General features: G+C 43.4%; 2 protein-coding genes across 4 annotated transcripts in view; one reads left to right on the forward strand and one right to left on the reverse strand.

Moving 5' to 3' along the window:
* Window positions 1-23829, reverse strand: part of COG5 (component of oligomeric golgi complex 5) — a 170264-nt gene that overhangs the window by 64366 nt on the left and 82069 nt on the right. For all 3 annotated transcript variants that reach the window (XM_083575078.1, XM_083575079.1, XM_083575077.1), the window contains exon 8: window positions 501-666. In XM_083575078.1, the coding sequence (XP_083431204.1) occupies window positions 501-666 (166 nt within the window). The remainder of the gene's footprint in view (window positions 1-500; window positions 667-23829) is intronic.
* Window positions 9121-9882, forward strand: LOC310743785 (myosin light polypeptide 6-like). The gene has a single exon (XM_083574241.1). The coding sequence runs from the start codon at window positions 9148-9150 to the stop codon at window positions 9601-9603; it is 456 nt and encodes a 151-aa protein (XP_083430367.1). The 5' UTR covers window positions 9121-9147; the 3' UTR covers window positions 9604-9882.

Raw genomic sequence — 23829 nt, forward strand, 5'->3', positions numbered from 1 at the left:
AGAGAAAATCCAAGACCTAAAGCAAATGTCATATTAGCTATGATTCGGGTCACAAGTCTAAGTGCTAAAAATGCCAGCTGAAAGCGATGTTGCGCTATATATATATATATATGTGTGTGTGTGTGTGTGTGTGTGTGTGTGTTTCTCAATTGGGGGACGTACATCTGAGTAAACATTGTGCTGTTGTAGTTGCTATGCTGCACCAGCTGTTGACATTACTTGAAATCTGGAGGGAAGGAGAATACCGTGCTGCAATATTAAGTACAACACGTTTGAAGTGAGAATGACTTGGAAATGGGCCAATTCATTTACCTCAATGTGACTTTTCCACTTCGCAGCTTGCAGTATTATCACATCCAAAGAAAAGAAACAGCTTACCAAACAGTAAAGTGTGATGAAGACTAATATGAACATGAAGAACTGTATTAGATTCTGCTTATGGGAATATAATGTCCAATTACCAGGCACTGTATTAATACAGAAGGAAGAAGGCATAGTACCTCTAACCGCTGTCTGAGAGGGCTGAGTCAAAACCTTAATATCCAAGGCATTGTTGATATTCTCCTCCAAGGACGTGCAGTAACCATCCACAACATTCGTGACGGTGACTTTCAAAGTGCCAAGGTTATAGAAAACCTGAAGAGCCGTTCCTACTTGGGTAGGATTCTAGACAGGGGATGGAAAGAGACACAGAAAGCAGAAAGTGTCAGTATGTTAACCATTCATTCATTCGTACGTACAGAATTTGTGTACCACTTAAATGTAAATAAAACCTTGAAGTGGTTTACAAATGATATAAAATATACATTCAAACTGTCAATAAAAAAACCAAAGTTAAAAGCAAGTTTTAAGCCCCCCAAATATAAATAAAATAAACCTGTAAAATGTACATTATAAACTAAAATTGCAGATTAAAAAACACACCAGCTTTACAGTTAAAAGATTGATTCCTTGTGTATGGGGAATGAACACTATAAGGCACTTGCAAAAGTTGTAGTTTTACAAACAAACAAACAAACAAACAAACAAACAAACAAAAAAGAGCAGTTGAGATGGGATAAATAGCATAAGCCATTACTCCAAGTAAACCGGTCCCAAGGCATTGGGAAAATGCAAACGGGACAGGCAGTATCAATAGCCCCAACCACCTAAAAGTAAAAGAATTACAGTGATCAATTCACAAGACAGTGCTCATCACAACACAACCCTGATATTGGTGAGCTCCAATAGACCCATTGGTTCCTACTAAGAAAGAGATGATTCAGAACTCTCCTACAGCCATTTCATTCTATAATGACGTTTCTGAACATGTGGACTCTTTTCTCAATGGCAAATAAAGCAGCTAGACTGTTATCTCAGTAACTTAATAACTGGCATCCTGATCCTAAACACATCTGCCGCCAAATAAAGACTGGTTCCCGTAATCCTCAGACTTACAGGCTATTTTTAAAATGGAGTTCGTGTTCATTCTCTCTCATGCTGGTAAGTGAGATCACTGCCGTACATTTGAACTGAGCTGTTCTGCATGTCACAGCAAATGCTTATTTATTTCAGTCCAACTTATTGAATGAAAAGATCCTTGAATTGATGCTTTGCAGTCCTTCACAACAATGCCACAGGTACTGCATTCATGAGAGCACAACTCGGGGTTCCTTGGCAGTCTTCATTCCTGAAAAACTCAGAGCAATATAGCTAATCTTTTTACCGTATTGACCCAAATATAAGCCACACCTGAATATAAGCCGCATCTTTAAAATTGATGGGGGGAGGACAAAAAAGGAGAATATACCCGAATATAAGCCACTCCATTCCTCGCTGTTCCTGGCTGCATAGTGAGGGCGGGGGAGCTGCACTGCATTGCCAGCAAACTTTCCCCTTTCTCGCTCTCTTCCTTCCCAGCCTTGGGGGAGAGGACGGGGACTACACACGAGGCAGACACCACTTTTCCATGCTCCTGGCACTGTTTGCCCCACGCTCCTGGCTGCATACCGTAAGGTCGCGAATATATGCCGCGCTTTAACTTTTCACGGTCAGAATTTGGGAGAAAAAGTGAGGCTTATATTCAGGCCAATATGGTACAGTGGTACCTTTGGTTACATACGCTTCAGGTTACATACGCTTCACGTTACAGACTGCGCTAACCCAGAAATAGTACCTCGGGTTAAGAACTTTGCTTCAGGATGAGAACAGAAATCGTGCTCCGGCGGCAGCAGGAGGCCCCATTAGCTAAAGTGGTGCTTCAGGTTAAGAACAGTTTCAGGTTAAGAACGGACCTCCGGAACGAATTAAGTTCTTAACCCGAGGTGCCACTGTATTTGCAGCCACCCTGACAAAAAGGTTAGCTCTATCTCACAAAACCCTCTCCAGGAATTCTTCACAGGTCTCACTTTTTTTTGGAATCTCTTGCTGGGGACAAAAAGCTTTAATGATCATGCTGCTGTGACTAAAACCAAAATGCCTCCTGTGTCGCTTAGTAAAAGCAGCAGCAGCGGTTTCAGGGGGGGGGAAAATCCTCTTTCAAGAGATCACTGAAATAACACACATCAAGTGCCTCAGCAGGGCCAAAGCACAAAGGGAGCAGAGCTACAGTCGATTTCACATGCACACATACCTGCGCATGCAAAAGAATCACATACAGACTTCCTCATCCCCCGTTAGAATAACAGAACTGCAGAGTTTGAAGGGACCCAAAGGATCATATTGGGAGAAAAGCAATGACAAACCTAGACAGCATCTTAAAAAGTAGAGACATCACCTTGCCAACAAAGATCCGTATAGTAAAAGCTATGGTTTTCCCAGTAGTGATGTATGGAAGTCAAAGCTGGACCATAAAGAAGGCTGATCGCTGAAGAATTGATGCTTTTGAATTATGGTGCTGGAGGAGACTCTTGAGAGTCCCATGGACTGCAAGAAGATCAAACCTCTCCATTCTTAAGGAAATCAGCCCTGAGTGCTCACTGGAAGGACAGATTGTGAAGCTGAGGCTCCAATACTTTGGCCACCTCATGAGAAGAGAAGACTCCCTGGAAAAGACCCTGATGTTGGGAAAGATGGAGGGCACAAGGAGAAGGGGATGGCAGAGGACCAGATGGTTGGACAGTGCTCTCGAAGCTACCAGCATGAGTTTGACCAAACTGCGGGAGGCAGTGGAAGACAGGAGTGCCTGGCGTGCTCTGGTCCATGGGGTCACAAAGAGTTGGACACGACTAAATGACTAAACAACAACAACAAAGGATCATACAGTCCAAACTTCTGCCATGCATTCCTCAGATGATCTGTGCGGAGGCCCTCCTTTCCCCAGGAGCTTGATTATTTACTTTAGAAACCTTCTCAGGGAAACACACACACTCTTCAAATGTGAGCAGGGGGTTCTTCATAGCAACGTTAAAAAGCAGAGGACTTTACCGGCAGCTGCGGTGGCTCCAGGCACCTCCAGGAGTTTCAGGAGCACCAAAAAAGGCTTCCAAAAACCCGCAAGAGCAGCAGAAGGTCACCCAGCTGAGAGCTTCCACATCTCCTAGGCACAGAAGAAGAATCTGGAAGAGCCATGAGGCCCTGAAACTGCCAGAACAGCGTTCCATGGCCAACGTTACCCTCAGCCCACCACTTTCACATGCAGCACCGAGAAAGAGGAAAGAAATGAGAGGAGGCAGCAGCAATGTGGAGAAAGAGGGGGGCAGCCGTGAGATGCTGGACAGCGACTGGAAGTGGGTTTGGGATACTGGGAGAGACGTGGTGGGCTGGATGGGAAGGCCTGCCAGGTTGGGTCTGGCCCATGGACAGGAGGTTCCCCGCCACTAGTTTAATGTGTACCACTAACACCTGAGAAACAGAGAAATGAAACATTTCCCTGGTTCTCAAGGAAACGAAAGAAGGCCCACAACATGCAATAACTAAATCACGGGTCAGCAACCTTTTTCAGCCAGGGGCCGGTCCACCGTCCCTCAGACTATGTGGTGGGCCGGACTATATTTTGAAAAAAATAATGAACAAACTCCTATGCCCCACAAATAACTCAGAGATGCATTTTAAATAAAAGGACACATTCCACTCATGTAAAAACAAGCTGATTTCCGGACCACCCGTGAGCCAGATTGAGAAGGTGATTGGGCTGGATCTGGCCTCCTTAGGTTGCCTACACCTGAACTAAATCATGTGCTAATTAAACTGAACTAAAGTGGGAGCTGTGGGCACACTCTATGAAAAGCAACTGTCCCCTCGATCCGAAATCGCAAGTATTTCTTAAAAAATGGTATCTAACAAGCCGGCTTCCTTTTGAAATCCTACTGAATTCGTTAAATTTGTTAAATTGAGTAAGCGTCGTTCTGGCAAAATCTCCCCTTTCCCCCTGAAATTCCAGCCTTAGAAAAGGTCCTGTGTGACTTGAAAGCTTGATTCCAGCATTCCATTAAAAAGAAAACTACAGTTATTACATGATGGACTAATCACGTACCACTCTCATCATCTGATGACTTCTAGCAAGAAAACAATTACATCTCCACAGCAAGGCAAGTTATCAATGAAAGGACATTTTAAAAGTGTGATAAAAAGGTAAAGGGACCCCTGACCATTAGGTCCAGTCGTGACCGACTCTGGGGTTGTGGCGCTCATCTCGCTTTATTGGCTGAGGGAGCTGGCATACAGCTTCTGGGTCACGTGGCCAGCATGACTAAGCCGCTTCTGGCAAACCAGAGCAGCGCACGGAAACACCGTTTACCTTCCCGCTGGAGCGGTACCTATTTATCTACTTGCACTTTGACGTGCTTTCGAACTGCTAGGTTGGCAGGAGCAGGGACCGAACAACGGGAACTCATCCCGTCGCGGGGATTCAAATCGCCGAACTTCTGATCAGCAAGTCCTAGGCTCTGTGGGTAAAGGTTATTAACTGTTTGTAAATGTTTGTAGATTGCAATCCACCTACAATCTACACTATATGCAATTTTAATATATTGATCCCTATAGGTAACCATAAGATTACTAACAGCTGATTAGTAGCATTCAAGCTCTTTACCTACTTTGTCAAAAAGTCAAAGAAATAATACAGGTGCATTCCCACCCCCCTCCCAACCAATTCCATTCACACTTATAGGGAGAAAGACAAACTTAGGGTTCTCATTTACATTAATGATTTGAGCAAAGATTAATATGGAGTACAAAGATGTAATCTTGTGCATGTGGCATAAATTTCACCAAGAGCACTTCTGCCTCAATATGCAATTATTCAGAATTTAATGAGCAGCCTGGAGAGAAAACAAGATGGAGAATGTATAGGTCTAAAGGGGATCATGCAGTAGAATAAATAAGTGAAATCAGATTATCAACCCAAGGAGAAAAAGGAAGAAGAATTATATTATTTTCCCTTTGCGGGACCTCAAGGGTCATCTGACAGAGTTTTGACTCTGCTGTACACAGATGTGGTCTATTAATGCTGAACATGTAATCATAGCTCACCTAATTTAATTACTTCAGAACCTGTTAACAATCAAACAGTCAACAGCCCAAGACACAAATGGAATTACATAGACTGGGGGAGAAAATAATTTAACACAATACATCTTATCAGGAAGGGATGAGCTTTAACAATTATAAACCTTATTTTTGAAATGAGCCAGAGAAATACAGAGGTTGCCAGATTAAATTACTGGAGTAAACTACACAGGAATATAAATCAATGGACGAGGCAAACAAAGTTCTACTCTCTATGCCTGGTAGGAGTGCGTATATTTCATGTAAATGTGGGGAGAATTTGAGGATGTGCTTCATCTTGGTGAGCTTCAAGGTCAGGAAGTATTGGTCAGAACTTGGGTAGCAGTAGCTACTGTATAACATCACAACTCATAGCACTGAGCTGCTTTTGAAAGCAGTTTCAGGGTCTAGTGCAATTATACAAGAAAGGGACACCATTGCCAAAACACATAACCACAATGTCATTCCAAGCTATGACTGGTAACTAAATGATTGGAGATGAAACACATCTTAAAAGCAGCCACTAAAGAACCAGCTATGCCCATGCAGACCCAAGCACATAATATTTGGTGATGTGTTTTTGCTATATTTATACCACCTTGACTGCAGAGATGAGACAAGGTATAAATTAATTAGTTAGGATGATAAATCAACATGAAGCACAGCAGACAGACCTGCTTGCTTGCCTCATGTGGGATGCTAAGAGAGTTACTAATTATATTTCTCTTTGGAATTGGGGTGAGGAGTGTTAATAAAAATCTCATTTCATTGAACATCCAGCTGCATATTTGTATTTCATGTAATGCTAAGATGATTACACAAACTTGCCTTCATGAATAAGCTGAAAAAATATGTTTGTTCATCTATCTATAAATAGACACTGCTCATGTCAGGAAAGGCTTTGTGTAGCTTTTAGATCAGAAAGGGATCCTACTTTTAATACTCTCTAAAGCAATATCTCTAAAGCAGACTGTAAGCCAATATTTCTTAGGGAAGCTCTCTCATTCTTAACATTTTTCAGGCAGTGTGCCCAGGGCAGGGCAGATTAACCCCTGGGCAAAAAGGAAAGCAAATCTGGGCAAGACTAGGACATGGAATATATATGTAAGCATTTCTCAACAAGTTCTCTAAGAAAATCAACTGCTAAATTGAATAAAAAGTTTTTTTAAAGTTACTATAGTTAAAACAATTATTTTTTAAAATCAGTGATTTGTCTGATATTTTTAATCACAAAAACAGATGAATGTTGTTATGATTAAACAAGAGAGGCTTACCTATTTTGCAGGTGGGGGAGGAAAGAAAGGTATCACAAAAGTAGAGTGGGGGGAATGGAAGGAGTTTAGGGAACAATGAATTCTTACACATGAATACTGAAGCACGAAGAGGTATTTGCTAAGTAGCATGGAAAAGAACAGACCAGTATTTGCAAATGCCCCATTATCCACTCCCTAAACCTTTAGTTCTAAATTTGAATTTATGAGTCACAGACACCTACTACACAGACATACAAACCATGCCTCTCCATTTTTGTTGAAAAAGTGACATAAAGGCTTGGGAGTAATAGGATGGAGAATCTCACTAGGCTGAGAAGAAATGAAAAACACTGGAAAACAAATGAAATCCTCATTGTTCATTTAGATTACACTAACCAACATACATAGGGCAAAATGGACTTATCAATTAATGAAAGTAAATGAAAATGCCCTTTTACAGTTCAGCTGAAGGCCGACACTTGACTGCGTGATTGTTCTCAATTCACTGTGCCACACAAGCTGACATTCCCACTCAAACTGGGGTGTAGGAACTGGTATTATTTATTTCTGATTTAGTTGGGTGGGATGAAAACATAGAACAAACGGTATACAGCTTGAACTACAGGTTTTGTAAAGTGCCTTAAGAGCTCAGTGGCGTAGCGTGGGGGGTGCAGGGGGGGCCGGCGGCACCGGGCGCAACATCTGGGGTTAGGGCAAATCCACGGGTTAGGGGGCGCAAATCCACGGGTTAGGGGGCGCAAATCCACGGGTTAGGGGGCGCGAATTACTTGCCTTGCCCCGGGTGCTGACAACCCACGCTACGCCACTGTAAGAGCTGTCTTCTCCTATACAAGTCCATGTAAACATGGAGGTTAGCTCCTGGGGCCCTGTCCCTCTACCACAGGGGTCGGCAAGCTTTTTGGGGGGTGGGCTGGTTCACTACACCACAAACCTCCTGGCGGGCAAAAAAAAGGGCTGCTTTTGGGCTGCTCGTTCCTCCTCCTCCAGCGACGACAGCGGCAGAGGCGGTGGCAGAGGAACAGCAGCCCGAAAGGACTACTTTCAGGCTGCTTGTTCCTCCGCCGCTGCCGACAGCCTCTGCCGCTCGCAAAGGAGGGCACAGGAGCGGTGGCGGCACGAGCAGTGGTGGCAAACAGCTTGCTCCAATGAGGGGCTGATGGAAATGTGCTTGGCCAGCTCGGCCCAGCCCCCTTCCTCCTCTCGGCCACGCGCAGCCGCTGCTCGCCCATTGGCCAGGGCAATTGGCCGGCGATTTGCTGCACCAGGAGGAGGGAGGAGGTTCCCCTGAGGTGAGGGAGGGGGGGGGGAAATGTCAGCAGAGAAAAAAATGGCGCCCACGCCTGAAAAACAACAACCACAGAATCCCCATGCCAATCCACAGAACCGGCCATGGGCCTTAGGCTGCTGACCTCTGCTCTGCTGACCACCATGAAGGACTAAGTCAAGGATGGGGAACATGTGGCCCTGCAGATGTTGCTGGACTGCGGCTCCAATCTTCCCCAGCCAATGGTCAAGGATGAATGGCCAGTGGTCAAGGATGAAGAGAGTTGGTTCCCCACCACTAGACTAGGCCTTCTTTCATGTGGAGGGCTGCCTGGCTTGCCTTCTGGTGGGAAATTTACATTTTTCTATTTTGGCAGGAATTCTAGGAGCTGTATTTTAACAGTTTGCTGAAGTATTTACTTATTTCAAAACTTCTGATTGTTTAAACGGTCAGGATAAATCAAAGATGGGGAACCTTCTGGGGTGAATGGGATCTCCCACCGGGGACATGGGAGATTTGGTGCTTTGAAGTCCTTTAGTTGGGACCTCAAAGCAAGTAGAAGATAGAAGGTGCTGCTAAAGAGAACATTTCTGCTCCTTCTTCCTTCTGAAGGAAAAAATACCCTTCAAGTTAGCAGTGCACTGCTGACTGCTACATGTGCGGCCAAACAGAGCAGGTTTAGGTGCAAGAGAGCTCTCACATGAATCATAGAATCATAGAATCATAGAGTTGGAAGAGACCACAAGGGCCATCGAGTCCAACCCCCTGCCAAGCAGGAAACACCATCAGAGCACTCCTGACATATGGTTGTCAAGCCTCTGCTTAAAGACCTCCAAAGAAGGAGACTCCACCACACTCCTTGGCAGCAAATTCCACTGTCGAACAGCTCTTACTGTCAGGAAGTTCTTCCTAATGTTTAGGTGGAATCTTCTTTCTTGTAGTTTGGATCCATTGCTCCGTGTCCGCTTCTCTGGAGCAGCAGAAAACAACCTTTCTCCCTCCTCTATGTGACATCCTTTTATATATTTGAACATGGCTATCATATCACCCCTTAACATGTACCTAGGCTGCACAGCAGCACCCTCACATCGTATCAGGGGTCCTGCTCATGCCAGGCAAGAGGAACTGCGAGCAGCCGGAATCATGTGTGACTTCTCAGAAGACCAGACCACCAAGTTCAAGAAGGCTTTCCAGCTCTTTGACAGAACTGGAGATGGGAAGATCCTGTACAGCCAGTGCGGCGATGTCATGAGAGCCCTGGGCCAGAATCCTACCAATGCCGAAGTCATGAAAGTTCTGGGGAACCCCAAGAGTGATGAAATGAATGCAAAGACACTGAGCTTTGAGCAATTCCTGCCCATGATGCAGACCATTGCCAAGAACAAGGATCAAGGCTGCTTTGAGGATTATGTGGAGGGGCTGAGGGTCTTTGACAAGGAGGGCAATGGGACGGTCATGGGAGCAGAGATACGCCATGTGCTTGTCACCCTAGGGGAGAAGATGACCGAGGAAGAAGTAGAGATGCTTGTGGCCGGCCATGAAGACAGCAATGGTTGCATTAACTATGAAGAGTTGGTGCGGATGGTTCTGAGTGGCTGAAGAACACCTCTAGCTTCTCCCGAGAACCTCTTCCAGTTTATCCTTAAAATGTTTGTGCCTTTTTATCTGTGTCTGAAACTACTTTTGGTTCCCTCTTTCTCCAACCTCTTGGTTTAGTCCTTGAGGCGAGGGCTAAGGAAAGGAAGAAAAAAGTATTTCTCTGAAGGGGGTGTTCCTGAAGGGCAGGGAAGCAAACTGCTGGCTTGTCTTGCATCACTTTATTTCCAGAAGTGTTCAGCTTATTTCCTCTTGGTTGCTTTAATAAACTGTTCCCAAAAATGTCTTACTAAAAATAATAATCAGGGGTCCTGCTCAGCATTGGGTATTGTTGTGAGACAAAGTTCCCTGCAGAAAGCTCTCTTACATCTCCAAGACCAATCCTGCTACATTGGCTACATGATCCAAGTGCGGTTGCATGAGCTGATGGGTGAGCGAGCATGATATGGGGAAAATCAGACCCCCCAGTTGGCCAAGATGAGTCTGTAGGCCAAAGGTTCCTCATCCCTGGATTTGGGACTGCTCCCACATAAAGAAGTCAGATTGAACAACTCAAAATGTAGGAAGATGGCCCCTGTTAAGTAGTAACGGTTTTAACCACATGCCTTATGATGTAGTTAACTGACCCATTTTAAACACTTTTTCTGGGTCCGTCAGAAAGGGTTTTAGGCCCCACAAAGTCAGCCAGATTGGGTAGTTGAGAATTATGCACCCTAGGCTCCAATAGATATTCTTGTTTCATTCATATACCTTATGATAGGATGGCCAAACTTGGCCCTCCAGCTGTTTTGGGACTACAACTCCCTACATCATCCCCAGCTAACAGGACCAGTGGTCAGGGATGATGGGAATTGTAATCCCAAAACAGCTGGAAGGTGAGTTTGGCCATCACTGCCATGAGGTAATATCTAGCTCCAGAAAGGAATTCTGGTGGCCTGCCACCCCTTAAGAACCCCAACAGTTGCTCATAAGACTGGTAGTTTGGGAAATGCCATAACCTTTGTAAGATGCCTAGATCACGAACCCTTTTGTGCATTATGATAGTACAACCTGGGCTCTTAATACTATATGGGAGATTATGGCTTTGAGAGAAGCTGAGCGTGAAAGCATTTTCAGACATTTGTGAACACCATTTTTCTACGTGTTGGATTTTCTATGCTTTGCATATGAGCCAGTAAAACACACTGGAAAGATCACAGAAATGCACCGAAGATTAATTCCAGTACTGAACTCATGGCTCTCTAGCCCTCGGGGGCACAAGTTATGGTGCTGTCATTGACCTGTTTCCCCCGAGTGAGTTATTTAAGTCCAACCTGTAACATGCCATATGGACAATTTAACATAGTTAAAACAAAATCCCAACTTCTTTGTTTAATTATGCTGAAAAAGAGGGAGGGGTGAGATCCAGTACTGTACTCACTGAGTATCTGCTATCCCAGTCCTCCTCCCCTAGCTCCGCTGTCAGAGTAGATGCTGAAAATCTGGCATGCAACATTACTTTTTAAACAGCTCATGATTCTCTTTCATTTGAAATGCTGTTGTCGTGACAGGTTTCTGTGGTACTTGCTTGCAACAGTCGCTACTTTCGCCTTCTCCATTTCTATTTTAAAAATGTAACTTGTAGCAACGACAACAGAAAAACCTAATTGGGGCGTGTGGCTACAGAAGCACCGAAAGATCAGCAGGGAAACAGGGGGAAATTATTTCCAAAAATGCCAGGGCGAGCTGTTCACATGCAGTCCACTCCTCTCCTATTGCAACTTATAAAGAACTCGAGTAATTTCCAAGTCCCAGATTTCCCCCATGGGTTTTAAGACTCTAGTAAAGGTAAAGGTAAAGGTACCCCTGACCAACAGGTCCAGTCATGACCGACTCTGGGGTTGCGTGCTCATCTCGCTCAAGAGGCCGGGAGCCGGCGCTTGTCCGCAGACAGCTTCCGGGTCACGTGGCCAGCGTGACTAAGCCGCGGCTGGCGAGCCAGCACCAGCGCAGCACACGGAAACGCCGTTTACCTTCCCGCTGGAGAGCGGTCCCTATTTATCTACTCGCACTTTAAGGTGCTTTCGAACTGCTAGGTGGGCAGGAGCTGGGACCGAACGACGGGAGCTCACCCCGTCGCGGGGATTCGAACCGCCGACCTTTCAATCAGCAAGTCCTAGGCTCTGTGGTTTAACCCACAGCGCCACCTGCGTCCCTAAGACTCTAGTAGAACATCGCAAACCCAGAAAAGCATTCACTGAAGCCTGTGACTTTAAAGGAATTTGGAGTAATTTAAAGATAGATAAGGACAGATATCTATCTAACATAGATGAGGATAGAGAAGGGTTGTAAGGGCAGCGGAGGGGGACCTGAAAATTCCCCAGCCTTCCCCCCCCCCCAGGGCTTCACCTTTCTAGATATGGAATAGTTCATACATTTGCGAATGATCAGAACACTACTTAAGACAATGTTTAGAATCTAATCAGTGCGAACTGGACATTTAAGGCTAACACTCACAGAAATATTTGGCCGTCAAACATGTGCATCTTTGTAGAGGAACTCAGATATATTTGTTTCGCTTTATTAGATGGCTACTAGATTGAAAGAGGAAAAGAGATGCGGTTTCTATTAATAATTTGCCCCATTGATTTGAACAGGGATCAGCAAACTTTTTCAGCAGGGGGCGGTCCACTGTACCTCAGACCTTCTGGGGGGCCGGATTATATTTTGAAAGGGAAAAAAACCAAAAAAATAATTCCTATGCCCCACAAATAACCCAGAGATGCATTTTAAATAAAAGGGCACATTCTACTCATGTAAAAACACGCTGATTCCCAGACTGTCCACGGGCTGGATTTAGAAGGCGATTGGGCTGGATCTGGCCCCCGGGCCTTAGTTTGCCTACCCATGGCTTAGAAGAATGTCCAAAGTTCTAGAAGATTGAAAACCAGAGATTGCAGCACTAGTTGCAAAATTTTGCACAACAGCCTACAAAACATGGCCGTTGTTCTTAACTACAGGATCTACATAGACTTTTTATCTCTCTTTTAAATCACCAAGCCTTCAATTTTGCTTACTTACAATTTCATTTTATTTATATCAGTACCTGTGGTATTTGTTGTATTAAATAGAATACAAACTGGTTTTTAACTGTATAATATCTCTCTCTCACACACACACACACACTTTCCCCCCCATGGTTTTAGGTCTTTGTTTAATGTTTTTAGAGGTTATTACCCGGGATGTTCTTCAGTGTACATGGTGGAGAATAGGAAAAGGATGACCGATTGATCAGCTTATAACTTTATGAATTTTTACTCTGTATAGGGTGCTACAAGAAACTGTTGCTTTTGATAACTCAGTGAGAGATTTACGTAATGGAACACAGAAGGGTGTAAATTCTAAGGTAAGTATGTTCACGTCAGACAATCTTCTGAACCATCATTTGGATATAAGCTACAGTCATCCCTTTATTGTCCTTGTATGTGCATGTGGCCTCCTTCTTAGTTTCTTGTTTAGCACTTGGCAAAATTCGCTGCTATATCCAAATGAAAAATAATGGTTTGTTTGCGTCCTCTGAACCAGAAACTACTTCCAAACCATCATACCTGATTTCGGCTTAGAAGATTCTCTTTGTGACGCATAGGATAAAATTGGTATCACATACTGCAGGCATGTCCAACAGGTAGATCTACTGGTAGATCACTGGACGTCTGTGGGAGATCACTGGCTCTCCCCAAAGAAGCTCAACAACTTTGGCTCCCCTAAAAAAGCTCAATATTTTAGCCCTGCACCCCACAAAAAACAGCACTTTCCTTCTTCCGTAAAAAAAGCTTGATAAGTATGACCTGAACCCCTAAAAATGGACCTTCCTCCTCCCTAACAAAAGCCTAACAACTTTGGCTCGGATCCCTAAGAAATGGGCCTTCCTCCTTGCTAAAAAAAACTCAACAACTTTGACCTGAACCCCCCAAAATCGGGTAGATCACTGCCAGTTTTTAACTCTGTGAGTAGATCGCAGTCTCTTGGGAGTTGGCCACCCCGACATAGTTGACCATTTCATGGAATACCCTGACATCCATCATATAATATGCATATGGTTATAATTTCTGAAGTCACTGGGAAATGAACCCAAGGCTTGATTAAAATTGTCTGGCGCATCATGGTTGTTAATGGGCCTGTTGCAGAAGATGTCCACTTCCTGTTGAGTTTCAGGTGTTTAGCAAAGACACTTATTTTAGCAGGCATTTAGAGCAAGCTTTTCTGATGTTACGTTAATTTAATGTTTTCATTTTTTTGCAACATCATTGTACTTTATTTAGAAACCACAATGTTAGGTATATGAAGTGATGAAACAAACAAAACAAGCAAGAAGGGAGATGAGATCTGCCCTCCTCCCATTACCTGACTCTAACCTAGACAGCATCTTAAAAAGCAGAGACATCACCTTGCCGACAAAGGTCCATATAGTTAAAGCTATGGTTTTCTCAGTAGTGATGTATGGAAGTGAAAGCTGGACCATAAAGAAGGCTGATCGCCAAAGAATTGGTGCTTTTGAATTATGGTGCTGGAGGAGACTCTTGAGAGTCCCATGGACTGCAAGAAGATCAAACCTCTCCATTCTTAAGGAAATCAGCCCTGAGTGCTCACTGGAAGGACAGATCCTGAAGCTGAGGCTCCAATACTTTGGCCACCTCATGAGAAGAGAAGACTCCCTGGAAAAGCCCCTGATGTTGGGAAAGTCTGAGGGCACTAGGAGAAGGGGACAACAGAGGACGAGATGGTTGGACAGTGTTCTCAAAGCAATGAACATGAGTTTGACCAAACTACAGGAGCTAGTGGAAGACAGGAGTGCCTGGTGTGCTCTGGTCCATGGGGTCACGAAGAGTCGGACACGACTAAACAACAACAGACCTACAGCAACTGAAAGAAGCCCCGGGCCCCCACTGATCAGAGCACAGAGTTATAATTTCTGAGCCCCTCTGCAAGAAAGCCCAATTTCTCCAATCCCACAATTTTTAAGATTTCAGTTGTGGCAGCATTTATCTGATTTGGAGACATGCTTGGAATATATAGCGATGAGGGATCTGAAGTGGTAATACATTTTTCATGTCCAGGGAATACGTGGACAAACAGTTGATGCGCCCATGCCAAATAATGTTTTTCTTCTGACAGATGTTTCTAAGCGCAAAGTCAGAACAGATCGGGGGGGAAGCAGAGAACAGTATGCAATGACAAGTCAGTGCCAGGATGCTGTCAATCTACTGCATCCGATGTCTGAAACAGTGATTTCTTTCCCCCAATGTAAGGGAACACAAAAAGCCTACCAGTTCAATGTGAATCCCCTCATATGGGCAGCTGTGGTTAACCAATGCCAGTTCTGCCACGGGCACTGCAATCTGTACTCGGTAAAGTAAATTCCATACCATATCTTGAAACATTTGCCACCTTTCACAAAACTCTTAGGATTAACAGAACCCTCTGGCTACATGAATCAAATTTTAAAAATCCCCCAGCAATGCGAAAACTGTTGGCATCTCGGATTAGGAATCAGCAGTTGGTGGCTCAGGGCTACATCTGATGGAATAGCTGCCCCCAGATGACAGTTGGGGGAGGGCTGGCCTTTCACAGCAGAGCCAATGGAGTGAACTTTGCTTCCCAGCACTCCTGCTAGCGCACAGCACCGGCCAGTGGCGTAGCGTGGGTTGTCAGCACCCGGGGCAAGGCAAGTAATTTGCTCCCCCTAACCCGTGGATTTGCACCCCCTGACCCGTGGATTTGCGCCCCCTAACCCTAACCCCCAGATGTTGCGCCCGGTGCGGCCGCCCCCCCCCCGCACCCCCCACACTACGCCACTGGCACCGGCCCTCAAATGGACAGGAAGCCTGAAGAGGGACTTCCTGTAGTCCATAGCAGCCCCCTCCCTGACCCTCAAGTCTATGCTAGTATTGACTGGTATCCAGGACAGCATAGTTGGAAAAGCCTGCTATCACCCATCCAGGTTCCAGTAATACATATCAGACCAGCTCCCTCACTGACGATCAAATCATGGAGAAGGGAGATTTTTAAAACTGATCTAGCACTCAAGATTAGCTCCGGCAGGCGAAGTACAGATTGGAAACTCAACAAAGGCCCAAAAGGCATAATCAATTTTCCTCTTATCCATGTTGTTACACCCCCCCCCCTATTCCATCTCTCCCACCCCGTGACCAATATGGCAGGGACATTCCCATCCCATCATGTTCATTACCTGCATGGCTCAATATCCCCAAAGTAACAGAAACAATAAAACCTAGGAGGGGGGGAAAGTTCTTTCCCATTTATGGCCCCCCAGGGCCCAATAAGACTTCCCACCATACTCATCTCGCTAGGAAGCTGCCAGTTATAACCCAAATATCAAAAAGATTTGCTACCATTTTTCAAAGTGGCCCAAGGCAAAACTTGTACAGCAGCAGCAGCAGCTGAGAGAAAAGCAACTGAAGAATCAGAGTGCCAGGAAGCTGAAGATGAGCAGCTCTTTTGCAAAACCAAACTTACGGGGCACCCATTTCTCACACCCAAGATTATTTAGAAGGTAAGCTGTTGAGCTGGAGAAGCCTGGTACTTGTGAGTACAGTGGTACCTCGGGATACATACGCTTCAGGTTACATACGCTTCAGGTTACAGACTTCGCTAACCCAGAAATAGTGCTTCAGGTTAAGAACTTTGCTTCAGGATGAGAACAGAAATTGTGCTCCGGCAGCGCGGCGGCGGCAGGAGGCCCCGTTAGCTAAAGTGGTGCTTCAGGTTAAGAACAGTTTCAGGTTAAGAACGGACCTCCGGAACGAATTAAGTACTTAACCCGAGGTGTCACTGTAACACCTGGCATGCTTCATAGCTTCAGTAATTAAAGTGAAGTCAGCCTCACATCTTCAAAGATGATCACCTTAAGGATTTCCCTTTCAGATGGTTCACAGTTGAAACTCAAAAGATCTTTTGCGCCAAAGGCTATGAAGCTTAGCAGACAGCATAGCCAGAGGCAGAGTCTGACTCACCAGGAATTTTAGCAATGAGTATGGACAACTTACTCCCAAAATAAGAGTGCTTCAAACTATGTTTTCTCTAGAGCTGAGCCAAACTAGGGAAGGGTAGGTTGCAAACTGATTTTCTCCCCTCTTTGGCAACCTGGAGGGAGGCTGGGGTTTTTTTTCATGGCGGACATAGCAACTGCAGAGAGAAGCTCCCTGAACAACCCATGCCCCTCCACCTGTCATTCAGACAGCCTGCTCTTCACAGTTCCAGTGGCACTTGCTCTCTTCAAATCAATCTTTTCTTCCTAGCAACAGGGGCACCGTCACATAACCAGTTCTGGCAACATAACGGTTGCATTGCCGCATGACGATATCACTGTCACTAGGAAGAAAGCCAAGGGTGCACCCCCAGGGGGTCTTGGGGGAATTACTTTAAAAGTCCCTATTTTCATGCCAAAACGTTGAACTAGACCAGGGGTCAGAAATCTTTTCCACTGTCTGTCCCTCAGACCGTGGGGGCGGGGGCGGACTATCTTTTGAAAAAATAAAAAATAAACAAATTCCTATGCCCCACAAATAACCCAGAGATGCATTTTAAATAAAAGCACACATTCTACTCATGTAAAAACACGCTGACTCCCGGACCGTCCACAGGCCAGATTTAGAAGGCGATTGGGCCGGATCCAGCCCCCGGGCCTTAGTTTGCCTACCCACAAACTAGACAATGCTGTAAGCTGATATGAAAGTCTGCACACTTTCAGAGTTTTGCATTACAAAAAATAAATACAGCTCAGCTAATGGAAAATATCCTCTGCTTAGGTCCAAGCTATATGAAAGACTGTAGTGGCTCAAACACATCTGCTCGGGTTTTGATATTTTCGGGGAAGACCCTTCTCTTAGTCCCACCACCCTCATAGGCATGCCTGGTAGAGACGCAGGAGAAGGCCTTCTCAGTGGCTGCTCCCAAACTCTGGAACTCCCTTCCTGGAGACGCTAGACTGGCTACCTCCTTGTTGTCCTTCCTTAGGCAGATGAAAACCTTCTTGTTCCAACAGGCTTTTGGAAACTGACTGCTTTTAATGAAACGGTGCTTCCATACTGTATTGTAATTTTGGGTATGTTTTAAACAGATTTTCATATATGTATATGATATGGGGAAGGGGGGTTTATTGTTTTTATTATGTATTTTGTGTTTTAATCTTGTACTTTTATGCCCTGAAATCTATATATGAAGGGCAGTATATAAATTTAATAAAAAATAATAATCCTATCAATATTTAATTGTATTTTCATGGTGGATTTTTAAAATCATTAGTGGTTTAGCCTTGAGTGCCATCAGGGGGAAAGGCAGGGAATAAATAAATATGATGATGATGATGATGATTCCTAATTTGTCTTCAGGAAGCCTTGAGACACACCTGCATGGAAATTTATTTCAAAGGATCTTTTCACAGGCATGCCACACACATCTGACACTATAAGCACCAAAGCCTTCCACCTGTACCTGGAAATTCCATTTTCTACAAGTTGGGTTTGCTCCATAATGGAATACCGTCTTTTTCATTTTCTTTTTTTTAGCTGGTATAGAAATACCTTAACCAATCTGGGATACAACTGTGCATTTCTCATACCAAATGTGAGATGCAAAACACCTTTTGATACTTCTATAGCAACAAGGGCATTTCAACCCAATTTCATGTTTCTAAGTGATGCAGAGTTACCCTCACAATGTTGAGGCACCCACAAATGAGTCAGTCAGTGTGGCTAAGGCTAAAGTGTCTTTAAACTACGCAATAATGAAAAGAATCTAAAAGATATATATCAGGAACTATTTTTATCTTTGGTTCTTCTTCTATGGCACAGCTTTTTTACAACGTATTTTCCAAGAAGTACAGTCCCAATACTTAAAGGAGAGCCATAAACACCCGCTTGTCTCATGTCTCATTTAATAACTACTGTAGGCAATTTACTTTCCCCTTAAGTATAACCAATTTTTAAGTGAGTAAAGATTTTTCAAGAGCACAAAGGTTAATGTTTGTTAAGGTTGGCATCTTCCAATAAAAGGCATGGTTATTAACGCTTGCAAGTAGCTTCCTCTTCTTCTGCCCGAAAGATCCTGTCACCATTTGCTTCTAGGGAATATATAATTCAGATATTTAACAAGGTTTTTAACTGGTTCATTGTAATGCAATTGCTATTAACGGGGGATCATATTTTATTTTAACCAGACAAGGTTTTAAGCCTTGTCTGGTGATTATGCAGAGGTGGACATTAAGGAAGCCTGCTGTGACTCATGGGACCAAACACATTTTGTCTTTTAATCACTGAAAATATTTGGTTGTTAAAGCTGCATGATGCAGTTTAATACACGTGGCTACAGAGAAACATAAGAAATCATTGCTCTTCTTAAATGCTAGTACTAGAAAGAACTAGCAGTAAACGTCAGTGGTATAAATATATTAAAATGTGGTATTCTGAGTTTTAAAAGTTAAATATATATTTTTTGTAATACAGATTATCCAGACAGAAACGTATAGCTAATTATGATAAAATAACGCTGATCATACTTAAAAGGTTTTTAACTCTCATGAGCTGTGGTTGCTATCGACTGTAGCAGCTGCTTGAAATATTCATAAAACTTCTTAGCCAACCTAAACCACACTGTTTCTCAACCATTATGCGTTAGTTGTCCTATATTGTTTCATCACAATGCTCACCCCCATTTCAATTTTTATTTTTTAAACTTTCTAAGCTGTCAAGGGTTAAATTTATCCAGTTCAAATGAATGGGAAATGGAAAGTACCAAAAACTTAAAAGAACTTGGGATTCCCAGAAACTTCTAAAAAATAGGGTGGGGAAAATAACTCTGCATATTATTTTGCCTGTATCACATATTCTGTTTCATATTTATATTACTTCAAGAGTACTGGAGTAGATTTTCCCCGTTGCTGTGTTTTTAAGTTACATTACTGCACACACCAAAACAAAACTAAGAATTATTCCAAAGTCCTGCAGGAGTCCACTGGATCTTGGTCTGTTAAAACAGGGCACTTTTTTATGTATTACTTGAATTTGTTACCTGCCCTTCCTCCAGGAACTACAAGGCAACACATGAGGATTCTCATCCGAGGAATGTGCACATCCAAACTTGCTTGGCTTTCACAAGCTTGCTGCATCATATGCATTCAAAGCATGCCTTTGGTTGGTTTACATGTGGAACATTTTCTTCCCTTCCCTCAGAAATAACTGGAAACTGTTTAAAAGACCATGGGCTCTGATTTTAGTCTAGAATTTTGATGGAGCTACAGATAGTGAAAAGGCATGTGGAGAGACTGAGAACGGACAGTCATAAAGGCCTTCCTAAACTCCCCTATCTATTTGATTCTCCCTAAAAAGACCTAAATAATGACCGTTCAATTAATTAAATTCCTCCAATAAAGTATCACAGAACCATGTGTTTCATTGAGTTTCAAATGCAGTTTGATGTGACAGTATAGCCAAATCTACACCAGCCTTCACAGGCGATCTACAAGTAATGTGTGCTAAGTTAATACGAAAAAGCAATTTCTAAAGGAAAATGATTTGTAGTTTTTGAAGCCCTATTCTCCCCATGCTAAAATTCATGACCTCTGTCTGGTCTGCAAACAGGGCACTTTTTTATTAGATTTCAACAATACAGAAACATGGATAAGCAAGGATTCCCCCCCCCCAAATTTATTCAACCTAGACTCAAACATTCTATCATCTGTTCCTATGGAAACTAAAAAGATATTCTAGGTTATATCACTATCAGCTGATTATACTGCAGAGAAATCTGTGGTTTATTTTAAGCCCTGGTTTGGAAAGAGATGTATTTTCAGTACATAATGTTAGTCTGGTTTTTAACTCCCATACTTAGCATCTCAGATTCATTAGGATGGAACCTCAAAATGAGCTTTACAATTTTCAGATTATAACTAGTAACAAACAAAATTTTACATTTAATCAGGTCCTAAGAATAACACAATTAAATCCCTCTGTCAAAGAGTACGGACAGAGGCCAAAGTATACTTTCTTGCTAGGAATTCTAACTGAAACCAACGAGATTGCTTTACAAATAGATATGGCTAGGATCTGGTCACACGTACGTTTTGGGATACAACTTAAGCTATGTGTAGAATGCTTAACTTTCTGGACATGGTTCATACACTCCCCAAAAGCTGCTCATCCGTGTTTGTGTGTGCAGTCCAGCTCATTTGCACTGTAATGTGCAATGCTTGCTGCCACATACACAGTACCCCTCACAGGGATTCTGATTTGATGGAAAGGAATGAGCAGGCCTGCTCCTCAGATTATTCTCTTTTTTGACACCAGAAGCAAGGAGACAGCGAGTGGAGCTTGTCTACAACTGCAGCACTGCTTCATGAATGAAAGTTTGCGCAGTTCTTTCCCCCCTTGACATAGGAAGGTTCAAAATGCCATTTGGAATAATTGCAAAACACGAATAATTATACCACAGTTGCTGTTGGTTGTTTTTTGAAAAAGGAACCAATGTACTAAGCGGCTAAACTTAAAACATTCTTCTGGAATGCGGGAATACCATTACTAAGTAAAATCAGTTTAGTGTAGTGGGCAGAACTCAATATTTATCAGGGAGACTGGGGTTCAAATGCCGGCTGAGCCATAAAACTTGCAGTCTCAGCTTCACCTCTTTCATTGGGTTCAGAGGACAAAATGGGTTGCTCTGCCTATTTCACCCTGAAAACATTTGAGGAAGGCCAGTATACATAACTTTAAAAGTAATAATCTTAAAACTTAAACTTTTCTCCCTATGCTTAGTTAGAGATGTAGCTGAACCTTGCCATTTCAGAATCGAATAAAGCCCAAATGCAGCACATTTTCTTCTCTCTTTCTCTGCCATCTCAAACAAATAATAATGTACAGTACAATGCATACATGAAGAGCTCGTTAGCTACATTTACACATAAGTGGCTCCCTATCATATGAAAACTTACAGCACAGTGTTTTTTCACATGGGGCTTTTTCATGGGGGGGGGGACGCAGTGCTTGTTCTTGCGCAGAAGAATCTCTGGAAGGAAAATGTCACGCGGAACGCGGTCCTGTGCTTGCAAGACTAAACCGCAACAAGCACCCTTTCCAGCAGGTTCAAACAACTGGCTTCACAACTTTTTGCCAGATAGGCCCTATCTAAACAATTTGTCTAGCTACTGGTGCTAAACGGAGACAGCTATTTGATTAAAAGGATCCCATTGAGAATTGTTAGGCAAATAACAGTAAGTTTCAGACAGCGCTGCTTAACAAGCAAACCGTCGCTAAACTTTCTGATGGTGTCACGGAGTTAAGTGGCACTTAGCCAGGTGTTTAAAAGGTGTAATGCTCTGAGCCCTCCATCTTTTAAATAAAGAAAGTGGCAGTGATGGATGTTAATGAGTGCCACGTCGAGTCTCTATTCAGCACTGCTACCTATTTTAGTCCAAGTCTTTTTAGACTTTATTAAGTGTCCCATTCTCTCTGGGAGGACAATAAGCTGCTTAGCAGTGGGCCCAAATTAAGAGTCTTCTATTGTACAGCAAAGGGAATGGAGTATAATAGCCATAATGTTGTAAGGACAGAAAAGTGCTTTACTGATAATAGGCCAAGTGCTATTCTGGCTCACCTCAGCCCTTATATGTCTGAACTGGGCTTGAGTCCAATTATATTGATCGCTAATGATGTGACGGCAAGATTAACACACATTTTGTGGTACAACCCCTTGCCGGGATTGTAGAATAATGAGCGAGCCATGAAACACAGCGCGCTTCAGAAGTTTTAAGGTGAAAATATTTAACGTCTGCAAGGTTAATAAAAGGTAGTATAAAAATATAGCATCAATTTGATTAGCCAGAACCTAAGCCTTGAATGCAAATGTTACTGGTGTATTTTATCAATCTCCTTTTTGTCCTACCCTGTTTTTATATACACCCTTGCCAGCCTGGTAGGCTTCAGATGTTTTGAACTAGAAGGCCCATGAGCCACAGTCAGCGCATGTCTTATATAGCTACAAAGTTCAATTAAAATGTTTTTTTTTAAAAAAGTACAAATATCATTATCCCTTATAAGCTGCAAACATCACACGCTAAGAGAAAATTATTGAAAAATAAAGAAATCATTCGCAGATTAAACAAATTTGATAGAAGAACATCTGAAGGCCTTATCTGGGATCTTTAAAAGCAATTTGCATGTACTGTACTCAATAGCTTGCATTTCAAGCTTTAATTTAAAAACAAAGCCAAGTCCGACCAACGTCACAAAAAATGTGAAAAACCTTTGAGCTCTCCACAACTCTTCATCACAGAAGATGTTAGGCACAGCAAGGGGTGAGAGGACCTTTTCTGACACGTAAGCATAATTACGGTAAGTAAGCAGCAAAATATAAATCTCAGAAAAAGTTTTCTGTTCTAATCTGTTCTCTTGTGAATTTACATGGGCACCATGATAAAAGCAGCAGCACATGGCAAGGCAGTCAACAGGGAAGATTCTGTTGCTGTTGTTGTTAATTTCTATACCACCCTTCATCCTAGTACCATAGGGTGGTTTACAATATAAAAATGCAAAATGCCATAGTAACAAACAAAAGCAAACAAAAATGCCATAGTAATAAACAAAAACAACAACCCCACACAAAGTTTAGAAGGCCATAAAAGGTAAAGGTAAAGGGACCCCTGACCATTAGGTCCAGTCGTGACCGACTCTGGGGTTGCGGCGCTCATCTCGCTTTACTGGCCAAGGGAGTCGGCGTACAGCTTCAGGGTCATGTGGCCAGCATGACTAAGCCGCTTTCTGGCGAACCAGAGCAGCACATGGAAACGCCGTTTACCTTCCCGCTGGAGTGGTACCTATTTATCTACTTGCACTTTGACATGCTTTTGAACTGCTAGGTTGCCAGGAGCAGGGACCGAGCAACGGGAGCTCACCCCCTTGAGGGGATTCGAACCGCCGACCTTCTGATCAGCAAGTCCTAGGCTCTGTGGTTTAACCCACAGCGCCACCCGCGTCCCTCTTAGAAGGCCATAAGATGGTTTAATTAGCCTAGGGCCTGGGAGAAGAGAAATGTTTTTGTCTGCTGCCTAAAGATATGTAATGAAGCCTCCTTGGGGAGAGCATTCCACAAGCAGGGAGCCACTGCAAAAAAAGGGGGGCCTATTCTTGTGTTGCCACCCTCCAGACCGCTCATGAAGAAGGCACACAAAGAAAAGTCTCT

Source organism: Podarcis filfolensis (genome assembly GCF_964270895.1).
Source record: "Podarcis filfolensis genome assembly, chromosome: 10".
Taxonomy (NCBI): Eukaryota; Metazoa; Chordata; class Lepidosauria; order Squamata; family Lacertidae; genus Podarcis; species Podarcis filfolensis.